This window comes from Elephas maximus, chromosome 17 (assembly GCF_024166365.1).
Source record: "Elephas maximus indicus isolate mEleMax1 chromosome 17, mEleMax1 primary haplotype, whole genome shotgun sequence".
NCBI lineage: Eukaryota > Metazoa > Chordata > Mammalia > Proboscidea > Elephantidae > Elephas > Elephas maximus.
In genome coordinates this window covers 84,550,038-84,562,283 of record NC_064835.1, presented here as the reverse complement: position 1 = coordinate 84,562,283, position 12,246 = coordinate 84,550,038, and the positions used below count along the sequence as shown (strand labels likewise).

At 42.7% G+C, this 12,246-nt stretch overlaps 1 protein-coding gene across 4 annotated transcripts in view; it reads right to left on the bottom strand.

Moving 5' to 3' along the window:
* The window catches only part of RNF149 (ring finger protein 149), a 50,296-nt gene that overhangs the window by 22,652 nt on the left and 15,398 nt on the right, over positions 1 to 12,246 (bottom strand). For all 4 annotated transcript variants that reach the window (XR_007513561.1, XR_007513560.1, XR_007513559.1 and 1 more), the window contains exon 2: positions 1,445 to 1,695. Coding sequence is in view for 1 of the 4 variants with exons in the window: in XM_049856335.1 (XP_049712292.1) it covers positions 1,445 to 1,695 (251 nt within the window). In the remaining 3 variants the exon portion in view is untranslated. The remainder of the gene's footprint in view (positions 1 to 1,444; positions 1,696 to 12,246) is intronic.

The following is a 12,246-nucleotide window of genomic DNA, read 5'->3' as shown; positions in this document are numbered from 1 at the left end:
TATACCAGGGAAGTCTTACTGTACAGAAACCATACCGGGGAAGTCTTACTGTACAGAAACTATACCAGGGAAGTCTTACTGCACAGAAACCATACCGGGGAAGTCTTACTGCACAGAAACCATACCGGGGAAGTCTTACTGCACAGAAACTATACCGGGGAAGTCTTACTGCACAGAAACCATACCGGGGAAGTCTTACTGTACAGAAAAGTCACATGTAACTTAAGAGCTGTTGGAGTAAGAATACTTATTTTCAACTCCATGTCTGAAGAAGAAGCCAATTCTTACGTTTAATTACTGGCAGGAAAGTAGAAAGTTGAGGATGGGGGTATCATATACTCTTTTATTAACGATGCTAAAAGCAAGAGTCCTTCCTGGTGATCAGGTAGAAGACCAAGAAATGACTATCCATCGCTTAGAGTCAGGAAGTCAACTCTTCAGGACTATGACAGTTTAAGTTTGAAATTCGAAAGGCCTGCCTTCGCAAGCCTCTGGCTTTTCAATTGCCCTCATCTTTGCAGTTACTGAAACGGTGTCTTTCTGTAGATAAATAGCTTTGAAAGCTGCTCCACAATGGACACAGAGAAGCCCCTGCCACTCTGCTCCTTGCCTTTGGACCTAGCTAGGGAACCAGGGTACCATAAGGACAGGTCCACTCTATTTCATGTCCTTCTGTCTTTATGTCTGGAAAAGGACAAAGAAGGTATCTGCAGGAGGCAAACATGCAAAAAAAGACCCAGATTTAAAGGTAACTAACTAACTTTCCACAAAACAGAAAATTTAACATAGTCTAATTTTAAAAAATCCTATTAATACTTAAATATTGAGTGAAAAGGAAATTCAGTCCGGCTACAACCGATGACTGCCCTGACAGGGAACACAATAGAGAACCCCTGAGGGAGCAGGAGAGCAGTGGGAAGCAGACCCCAAATTCTCGTAAAAAGACCAGATTTCATGGTCTGACTGAGACTAGAAGGTCCCCAGAGGTCATGGTCCCCAGACCTTCTGTTAGCCCAAGACAGGAACCATTCCTAAAGCCAACTCTTCAGACAGGGTCTGGACTGGACTATAAGATAGAAAATGATACGGGTGAGGAGTGAGCTTCTTGGCTCAAGTAGACATATGAGGCTGTGTGGGGAGCTCCTGTCCGGAGGGGAGATGAGAAGGCAGAGGGGGGCAGATGCTGGCTGAATGGACGTGGGAATACAGGGCAGTGTGCTGTCTCATGGGGGGAGAGCAACTACGACTTCATAGCAAGGTATATATAAATATTTGTATGAGAGACTGACTTGATTTGTAAACTTTCACTTAAAGCACAATGAAAGTTTTTAAAAAAAGGAAACATAAAATATGGTCAAATACACAACTTTGAGCAATACATATGGGAAATATATACGAACTATCTTTTATTAAAAAGCAATGTTAAAATGTTACCAATAATTACCTGACTTCTGAACTGTGAGCCAGTATACAGGAAGCGCTGTACGTAATAAAATATCAGCCAGGCTAAGGAGATGACCATCATGGTGATGAAGGCGATGGCCACAAACACCACCGACTGACCACTGATGAGCTCCTGCACGTGGCGGGTGCCAATCCCTATTGTCATCTTTACTGGAATTCCCTTCTGCACCAGTTCCCGAAGTCCTCTTCCTTCTGGGTAGCTAACCATAATTACCACTATATTCCCTGTCCCTGTAGGAGAGAACAAAGAAACCAAGAAAAGGACATAAAATATACAGGAAGTTACGAGACATGTAAGAGTACTATTCTCATCTACCCATACACACTTGACAATTTGATAAAATGGACGATTTTCCAGGAAAACGTACGTTAACAAAACGGGTTCCAGGAGAAAAAGACAAACACATTGACTACTATAAAAAAACAGAATAAATCAGTCAGAACTATCTGCCCCCCTCCCCCCCCCAAAAAAAATCAGCGCCCCATACAGTTTCACTGGTGAATTCTACCACCAAACCTCTAAGGAACAAATAATGCCAATGATACTTAAATTCTTCCACAGCAGATAAAAAGGAGGAAGTGTTAAAATTTTATCTAAGATACCAAAAGCAGACAAAGATGGCAGTGAAAAACAAAAGAACCATACAGACCATTTTTACTTATATTAATATATAATGCCTAAGGCATGCCCATTAAAATCAGGAAGGCAACATGAGAATTTAATATTGCCCTGAAGGCACAAGCAGACAAGACAAAAATACAAAAAAAGCTAAAACAAGCACTTTACAAGAATCTATCTATAGGGTCGCTACGGATCAGAATCGACTTGACGGCAATGGGCTTTTTTAAATCTATAAACGAATGTAATAACCATAAGGTATCACAGGATTAAAAAAACAAACACTAAAGTGCCTCATCTAACATTCACTTAGAGAGAAATATGCAGGAATGAAAAGGAAAACTTTCTAAACAGGAATACCTGGATCAGCTTCTAGTTAAACTAATTAAAGCAGTATGCTAGTAACACATGAAGACAACCAGCACAATAAAACAAGACCAAAAAGTCCAGGAATGGACCCAAATGCATAAAAGACTTTAGTATATGATGAAAGAAGAATTTCAAAGCAATGGGGATAAAGATAAGATTACTTAAAAAAAAAAAATAGTGTGAGGAGAACGCGGTGTCATCTAGAGAAAGAAAAAAAAAAGCTGTATTCCTTTCTCACACTTTATACCAAAATAAATTCCGACTAAATCGAAGATTTAAGTGTGTATACCAAAAACCCAAGCCCACTGCCATTAAGTCGATTCTGACTCATAGCGACCCTATAGGACGGAAAAGAACTGCCCCATAGGGTTTCCAAGGAGTGGCTGGTGGATTCAAACAGCCAACCTTTTGGTTAGCAGCCGAACACTTAACTACTGCGCCACCAGGCTGCTAAGTGAGACTGTGTGTGTGTATATATAATTTTTTTTTTAAAGAAACAATAGGGCCAAAAGAAATATGCAAATATAAGAATACACGATATTGGGAAAAATCTTTAAAATATGAAAAGTCATCTCAGAGGTTCTTAAAAAAGAACGAAAAAAGATTTGACCTCATAAAAATGAAAATATTTTGCGTGGTAAAGATGAGAGCAAAAACAAGGTCCATAGCAAACAGCCAAATGGGGAAAAATACATGTAACCCAACAAAGACAAGAAACTAACTTCCTGTAAGGAAAAGACCAACAGAAAAAGCCGAAAAACTTCCACTGCCCTTGAGTCAATTCCAACTCGAAGCAACCCTATAGCACACAGCAGAACTGCCCCATAGGGTTTCCAAAGCTGTAATCTTTGTGGAAGTCGACTGTCACATCTTTCTCCTGAAGAGCAGCTGGTGAATTCGAACTGCTGAACTTTTGGTTAGCGGCCGAGCACTTAACCATTGTGTAACCAGGGGTCCGTACAACAGAAAAACAGGCAAAGGAAATGAACAGTTCACAGAAAATACAAACGGATTTTCAAATAACAGCTTTAATGAGATATTCAGACACCACAAACTCCATTTTAAAGTGCAGAAGTCAGCAGTTTTTAGGGTACTTGCAGGTTGTGCAACCATCAACACTATGTAATTCCAGGTTATTTTCATTACTCCAAAAAGTAACTTCATACGAATTATCAATCACTCCTCGACAAATGGGTTTTAAACATATGAAAAGCAATGATACAAATAAAAGCATTTTACCTACCAGACTGGCAAATACCAAACTGTTTGATACACTATATTGGCCAGAACGAGACCAGGCCAGCACTCTGATACGCTGCTGGGGAAGCGAATTCTTACAACCTGGATGGAGGGCAACGAGGCCCCGGTGGCCCAGTGGTTAAGAGCTCGGCTGCTAACCAAAAGTTCAGCAGTTCGAATCCATCAGCATTTCTACTCTGTCCTATATAGTTGCTATGAGTTGGAATTGACTCGATGGCAAAAGGTTTGGTTTTTGGTTTTACGGAGGGCAACAGCTATGAAAATCAGTAAAACGCACACACCTCTTTGACCCAGCAATTCTGCATCCAGTAAACTACACAGATGCATCATGTAAAAATGAAGTATATATTATGATATTTATCACCAATGTTTTTTCTACTTTTTTTTTTGCTATCACAATCTAAACGTCACTCAAGAAGAAAATCCCTATGTAAGTTACAGCATAGGCACACGGATGGCAGCAGCCGCTCTGTGAGTGCTGATACGGAACAATAAAGACAGAAGAGAAAAACAGCAACATGCAAAAAACTGTGTGGACAGCATGCTAGCATTTTTAAAAAATAATAAAAAGCTGCATCTACGCCTATCAACACAGACCATTTCTACAAAGAGATTCCAGAAACTGGGACCCCTGACTGCCTCGGGGGAGAGGAAGGGGGCAGCTGGAGAACAGAGCGGGGAGACTTACGTTGCACAGTAAAAATTCTATACTCTGTGCACACACTACTGATTCAAAAAAGAACTTTAAAACACACAGAAAGAATGTTCTCTGGTATTATGCTGAAACCACGTTATAACTCTTATTGTAGAGAGACATTTAACCTGTGGCAAATGCACTGTGGGCCCGAGCCACGGGAATTGAGTTACTGAAATACAAGAAGGGCGCCCTTCTAAGGTGGCTCCTTTCTAGACGCTGATCCTATGACCAAAGGCCTAAGAGTATCACTTAGCAAGGACTGTGGTATCCCGAGCACTCCCACTACCTACAGGTCACCACTGGGGAGATGCAACGAGTAAGGCATTTCCTGCCTTCAAGAAAATAAACACCTAGTAGCTAAGAAAGGCAAGTACAGGAACAATTATGATAGTTAAACCAGTATGATAATTATACCCTAATTATATGGCACTTTACAAGTTAAAAGCATTTTTTAATAAACCTCCTTTTCTGGAAATTTCCAAATACATACGAAAGCAGAAGGAATAGTATAACGAACCCCCGTGGACTCGCTACTCAGCCAAAAGCTTCTATAGAGAAAACAGTTTCTACGCTGGGACTAGCCAAACCCATCGCTCTCGAGTTGATTCTGACTCGTGGCGACCCTACGGGACAAACAGAACGGCCTCATAGGGTTTCCCGGTGGCACAGTGGTTAAGAGCTCAGCTGCTAACCAAAAGGTCAGCAGTTTGAATCCACCAGGCGCTCCTTAGAAACTCTGTGGGGCAGCTCTACCTGTCCTACAGGGTCGCTATGAGTCAGAATCACCTTGACGGCAGCGGGTTTGGTTTTTTTGTTTTTTTGGGTTTTTTTTGGTATAGGGTTTTCAAGGAACGGCTGGTGGATTTGAACTGCTGAGCACTTGGTTGGCAGCCAAATGCTTAACCACTGTGCCACCCAGGCCTCATCCTATGATTACAGCCATATAAAATTTCTGGTGTTGATACAATGTTCTCTGTGTGATAATGGGGAAAATATCTTTGAAGTGCTTTCGCGGAGGTGTCTCATCTGAAGAAGATGCTGTATTATTGTGTTAAGTTGAGGGCGCAGAAATCTGAAGTTGCTTGCGCAATGCCTTTTATCACCAGGAAAAGCCAATGGTAAAGTCTTAAGACCCAGCTCGTAGGTAGTATCCCTGTCCTGTCACCTCTCCACAGGGGACCTCGTGGCTGGATCAGAAAGACGGCAGACTTCAGAGCTGGACAAACCTGGGTTCAACTCTCACCCTATTATCCACTGTCTGGGTCTGGACAAATCGATCCTCTTGTGAATGTTTCTTTATAAGATGGGGATGAGAATTACTCTACTGTGGACTCTCGCTTATGTAACAAGGAAAGGGGAATAGCAGAGACTTACAGAAGTGAGGAGGTAACTTTCTGTGGGGTAAGAAAGAAATCTTCCCCTGGGAGGCAGCATGCCCGTTACATTTTGAAGGACAGGAAAAGGTGACCAAGTAAATGAGGGGGTGGTTTCCCAGGCTGTGGAAGCATCATAAACCCGTATTTGGGACAGTGACTAGCCCAGTTTGGCTAGTGACTAAAACGTATGTAAAGGTTATCTTGTTCACCTCATTATCCCCAGGGCCTAGCGTAGCGCCTGGCACCAAGGGTGAAACATCACTCGCTAAATAAATAAACGAGAGGTGGAAGATCAACTGGGGTTAGAGAGGTCCTTGAAAGCCTGAAGTCTCACCAAATAAGATGAAAACATTTATCATATCAATCTGAAATTTGTCACCCATGAAATTAATCACAGTTGTCATGGATTGAACTGCATCCCCCCAAAAATGTGTGTATCAACTCGGTTTGGCCATGTGTGGTTGTGGTCCATTTTGTGATTGTAATTTTATGTTAAGAGGATTAGGGTGGGATTATAACACCACCCTTACTCAGGTCACCTCCCTGATTCAAGGTAAAGGGAGTTTCCCTGGAGCGTGGCCTATACCAGCTTTTATCTCTCCAGAGATCAAAGGAAAGGGAAGCAAGCAGAGAGTTGGGGACCTCATATCACCAAGGAGGCAGCACTAGGAGCAGATCATGTCCTTTGGACATGCGGTCCCTACATCTTAAAAGCTCCTTGACCAGCGGACCTTCCTCTAGAGGCGACAGAGAGAGAAAGCCTTCCCCTGGAGCTGATGCCCCGAATTTGGACTTGTAACCTACTAGACTGTGAGAAAATAAATTTCTCTTTGTTAAAGCCATCCCCTTGTGGTATTTCTGTTATGGCAGCACTAGATGACTAAGATCACAGTTCACTGAATTAAGAAAGTCACTCAAAACAAAAATACTGCGCATAGGATGAGGGCTAAAGTTTGCTATACTATAATTATAGCGGCGAGAGCGCTCCCAGGAACTGACAGCAACACGCAACCTTCCACTGACAGACAGGTGGTGGCTGTGCACGAGGTCCACTGCTGTCAGTCCAACCCCAGTCTCCCGCATGGAGGGTGAGAGTTCTACCAGGGGACCACCACTGGCCCCAAATAAATACTACCTGTTCTTTACTTATTGGTTTTTATAGTCCTAGCATCGCATAGAATCGGTTGTTTTTAAATTAATACAACTCAGAATGAAGAATCATTCTACCCTGTGATTTGCTTTTCCAGGTCCTTTTGGTGGTAAACTGGAGGCAGGGCAGTTACATAAAAACTCACTAGCTAGGGCTACCTTGTGCTCACCCCAAGGGGTGCCCGGGCTATATAGGCACAGGTATCCTGGCCCTGCCCCCACCTTCCAAAACACCACCATCTCTAGGCCAATCCTAGAGACCTAAGGTGCTCAAGTTATTTAGTACAACAACCATGGCTTACCTGGCACATGAGGGCAAACTGCAGCTCACTTCCAAACTAAATAGCTAAATTTCTTCACAGAAAGCAAAGAAACCCAAAGATTTGGAGTGGGGGAGTAAAAGCCCTAGAACTGGTTTTCTTCCTTAGGTGTAACACTGCTCCCAATCCTGCCTGACTAAAGAGAGGTCATCTTGAGCAATACCCCCTTCAAAGGAACCTATAGACTTCACCATTAAATGGTAAAACTCCTTGAGGGCATTTTCTGCTTTATTTTTGCCTTATCACTTAGCACAATGTCTTTGCACATGGTACAAGGTTGTATACCTACTTGTTGAATGATAATAAAATCAAATACAGTATTTTTTTAGCTAGCCAAATTATCCTTAAGATCATTTACAATTCTTCTATGCCCAAAACGAAATTGCATGCATTTCCATTTCAAATTTCTTTGTTCTTCTGACCATCTTGTCAAAAGCAACAAAACAAAACAACCTGTTTTGGCTGATAACTTCAAAATTCTGGAGTTACCACTGGAGTCTAGTATACCATTTTGCCTCCCAAGGAGACTATTTAGATTCCAACAACCTCTCCATGGAGATGGGAATTATTGAAATATATAAAGTAGTAGATTAGATTTCTGTCCTAGAAAGTTAATTCAGGCAGCAATAAAAACATTCTAAAGCTCTAACAAGAGAATCTCATGAACTACGGGCTTTTCTTTTTTCAAATAACTTCCATACCCTCTCCTTAGAGAAATTCTGGTCAAATTTTTAAGGTTCAGCTCAGGCTCAACTTAAGTCTTTTCAGCACCGTTGCCCACCTCCCCCTACCCCGCTTTGTGTACTCAATGCACCAAGTGCCTCTTTGTCATGGATTGAATTGTGTCCCCCCAAAATACATGTATCAATTTGGCCAGGCCATGATTCCCAGTATTACGTGACTGTCCACCATTCTGACATCCACTGTGATTTTCCTGTGTGTTGTAAATGCTGTCTCTATGATGTTGATGAGATGGGATTAGTGCAGTTATGTTTATGAGTAATCCCATCTCATCAACATCATGGAGACAGGATATACAACACACACTGCCAGAAATTCAGGCCGGTTTCAGAAGAGGACGTGGAACCAGGGATATCATTGCTGATGTCAGATGGATCCTGCCTGAAAGCAGAGAATACCAGAAGGATGTTTACCTGTGTTTTACTGACTATGCAAAGGCATTTGCCAGTGTGGATCATAACAAATTATGGATAATACTGGGAAGAGTGGGAATTCCAGAACACTTAATTGTGCTCATGAGGAAACTTTACATAGATCAAGAGGCAGTTGTTTGGACAAACCAAGGGGATACTGATTGGTTTAAAGTCAGGAAAGGTATGCATCAGGGTTGTATTCTTTCACCATACCTATTCAATCTGTATGCTGAGCAAATAATCGGAGAAGCTGGACTATATGAAGAAGAACGGGGCATCAGGACTGGAGGAAGACTCATTAACAACCTGCGTTATGCAGATGACACAACCTTGCTTGCTGAAAGTGAAGAGGACTTGAAGCACTTACTAATGAAGATCAAAGACCACAGCCTTCAGTATGGATTGCACCTCAACATAAAGAAAACAAAAATCCTCATGACTGGACCAATGAGCAACATCACGACGAACAGAGAAAAGATTGGAGTTGTCAAGGATTTCATTTTACTTGGATCCACAACCAACAGCCACGGAAGCAGCTGTCAAGAAATCAAACGACACATTGCATTGGGTAAATCTGCTGCAAAGGACCTCTTTAAAGTGTTGAAGAGCAAAGATGTCACCTTGAAGACTAAGGTGTGCCTGATCCAAGCCGTGGTATTTTCAATCGCATCATATGCATGTGAAAGCTGGACAATGAATAAGGAAGACGGAAGAACTGAGACCTTTGAATTGTGGTGTTGGCGAAGAATATCGAATATACCATGGACTGCCAAAAGAATGAACAAATCTGTCTTAGAAAAAGTGAAGTACAACCAGAATGCTCCTTGGAAGCAAGGATGGCAAAACCGCTTCTTACATAATTTGGATATGTTGTCAGAAGGGACCATCCCTGGAGAAGGACATCATGCTAGGCAAAATACAGGGTCAGCAGAAAAGAGGATGACCCTGAACAAGGTGGACTGGCACAGTGGCTGCAAAAAGGAGCTCAAGTGTAACAACGATTATGCGGATGGCGCAAGACCAGGCAGTGTTTGGTCCGTTGTGCTTACGGTCGCTATGAGTTGGAACTGACCTGAAGGCACCTAACAACAACAACGACATGTTAATGAGGCAGGACTCAATCTATGAGATTAGATTGGAGCTTGAGTCAATCTCTTTTGATGTAGAAAAAACAGAAGTGAGCAGAGAGGCAGGTGGACCTCATACCACCAAGAAAACAGTGCTGGTAGCAGAGCGTGTCCTCAGGACTCGAGGTTTCCGCACAGAGAAGCTCCTAGACTATGGGAAGATTGATGACAAGGACCTTCCTCCAGAGTTGACACAGAGAGAAAGCCTTCCCCTGGAGCTGGTGCCCTGAATTAGGACATGTAACCTATTAGACTGCGAGGGAATAAGTTTCTCTTTGTTAAAGCCATCCACGTGAGGTATTTCTGTTATAACAGGACTAGATGACTAAGAGACACATCTACGATACTTTCTCCACAGGTCTCTCACCTCATAGGTCTCTGGGTGGTGCAAACAGTTAATGTTCTTAGGTGCTAAACAAAAGGCTGGCTGTTTGAGTTCATCCAGAGGCACCTTCCAAGAAAAGCCTGGCGGTCTACTTCCAAAAAATCAGTCATTGAAAATCCTGTGGAGCACAATTTTACTCTGACACACATGGGGCCACCCTCAGTCAGAATCGGCTCAAGAGTAACTGGTTTACTTCCTCATAAGACGTGTGTTTGTTGCTGTTGTTAGCTATTGTCAAGTTGGCCCCTCACTCACGGAGACCCCATGTACAGTGGGATCAGACAGCTGTGATCCACAGGGTTTTCACTGGCTAATTTTTTGTAAAAACATTGCCAGGCCTTTCTTCCTAGTCTGTCTTAGTCTGGGAGCTCCACTGGAACCTGTTCAGCATCACAACAACATGTAAGCTTCCACTGACATGCAGGTGGTGGCTGGGAATGAGGCATACTGGCTGTGACTCGAACCCGAGTTTCCCACATGGAAGGTGAGAATTCTACCAGTGAACTACCACTGCCCCCAGACAAACACTACACCTGTTGTTTATTTATTGATTTTTACAGTCCTAGCATCATCACAAAGTAGTGCCCACTGAAGGGGTTTGTGTGAACTAAGTAATGTGAAAAGTTGGTTTATCTTCTAGTTCTATAGCTGAAGTGATCCAATAAGGAAAATTACAGGCTGCTTAGCTGGGGTAACAGTGTACCAACTAGGAATGTGAATGTTTCAGAAATCTGAAGTTATTCTGCAAAGCAGAAATGTTTTTATGGTTGACACAGGCAAATTAGGATGACTCAGAAATAAATGCAATTCCCTTTTTGGCTCTGTACAATTTAAAAGTATGTTCTGGGTAATTTGGCTTGCTCCAAACTATTCTGCATTTGTGGAATACGCTACTCGAAAGTCTTGCTGAGAACTCTTTCCCAAATGTACTACTTATCTCAGACCGTCAGCTTTTTGTCCAACCAGCCCCACTACACACAGACAACCTCCCCAATGACTTTAAATTATCCTTCAAAATCCAACCTTTTTGGGAACTGTCCTAGTTAATTCCATCCTGTGTGAGGCCGTGAGGTGCCCCTTCTGTCCTCTCATAGCACCAAAATACACTGTAAATACCAATCTAGATTTTGACATCATCTGTGAGAGTGTGGCATGAAAGGTCATCAAGACTTTATTACTCTACAGAAGGACTAGCTAGTACGGTGCTCTGCAAATACAAACTGCATATCTTTAAAGTTGTGGACTCTGGGAAGGTCAGAGACTGCTCATCTGTCTTTGTATTCTCCTTCCACCTCACTCTCCATTCCCCACCCCAAACAGCTCTAAGCCTTGCCAGTACCTCCCACTCAGTAAATAACTGTTAGAAGAATGAAAGTGCCATACTTAAAAGGCCACACCAAGATTTCAGCTAAAGGACCATTCTATTTATTAACCAATAACACTATAAAACCAATACTCTATAAAAGCTTGGGTTTTAATTGTTTGATGTTCATGCTTAAAACACATTCGGTGGTTTCATCATTAATAAAAACCCTTAATAGTAGGCTCTAAAGAACTAAGTCCAAGCTTCTTAGCACAATACTTGCGATTTAGCTTCTGCCTCCTGCTCTGGACTGATTCCTTACCCTCTCCCCATCTCGCCCACCGCACACACACACTCACTCGCATACACACACCCACTCTCACACACATACCCACTCACAGACTCACACATATTTACACTCACTCTGTCACACACGCACACTCTCTCAGTCACACACTCACACACTGTCTCTCACATACACTCACCCCTTTGGCCCGGATATACCAAATCTGCTTATGCTGGCTTTACTAATGCTGTTGTCCTTGCCTTTTATCTATTTTTATCTTGGTCAAGCTAACAACTAGTCATCTTTGTGACCTTACACCTCCTCCCACCCTCGCATCAAATGTCCGTCCTTGCATTGGCTGGGAATTGAACCCGAGTCTCCCACATGGAAGGTGAGAATTCTACCGCTGAACCACCACGGCTCCCAGCAAATACTACTAAGCCTTTCCAGCACCATTCACCCCTTCCTTTGTATACTCAGTGCACCAATGTCTCTTAGGTTCCCTAGGCGCCTGTGCATGTACTGCCAGTCAAGGTCCAAACCATATTATCTTGAAAGTTCTGTTTCCCTCCCCATTAGTTCAACACTAGTGTCGGTGCTGTCGAGGAATACTGAATATACCATGGACTGCCAGAGGAATGGAGCCCTGGTAGCACAGTGGTTAAGTATGTAGCTGCTAACCAAAAGGTCAGCAGTTTGAATCCACCAGCTGCTCCTTGGAAAGCAGTTCTCCTCTG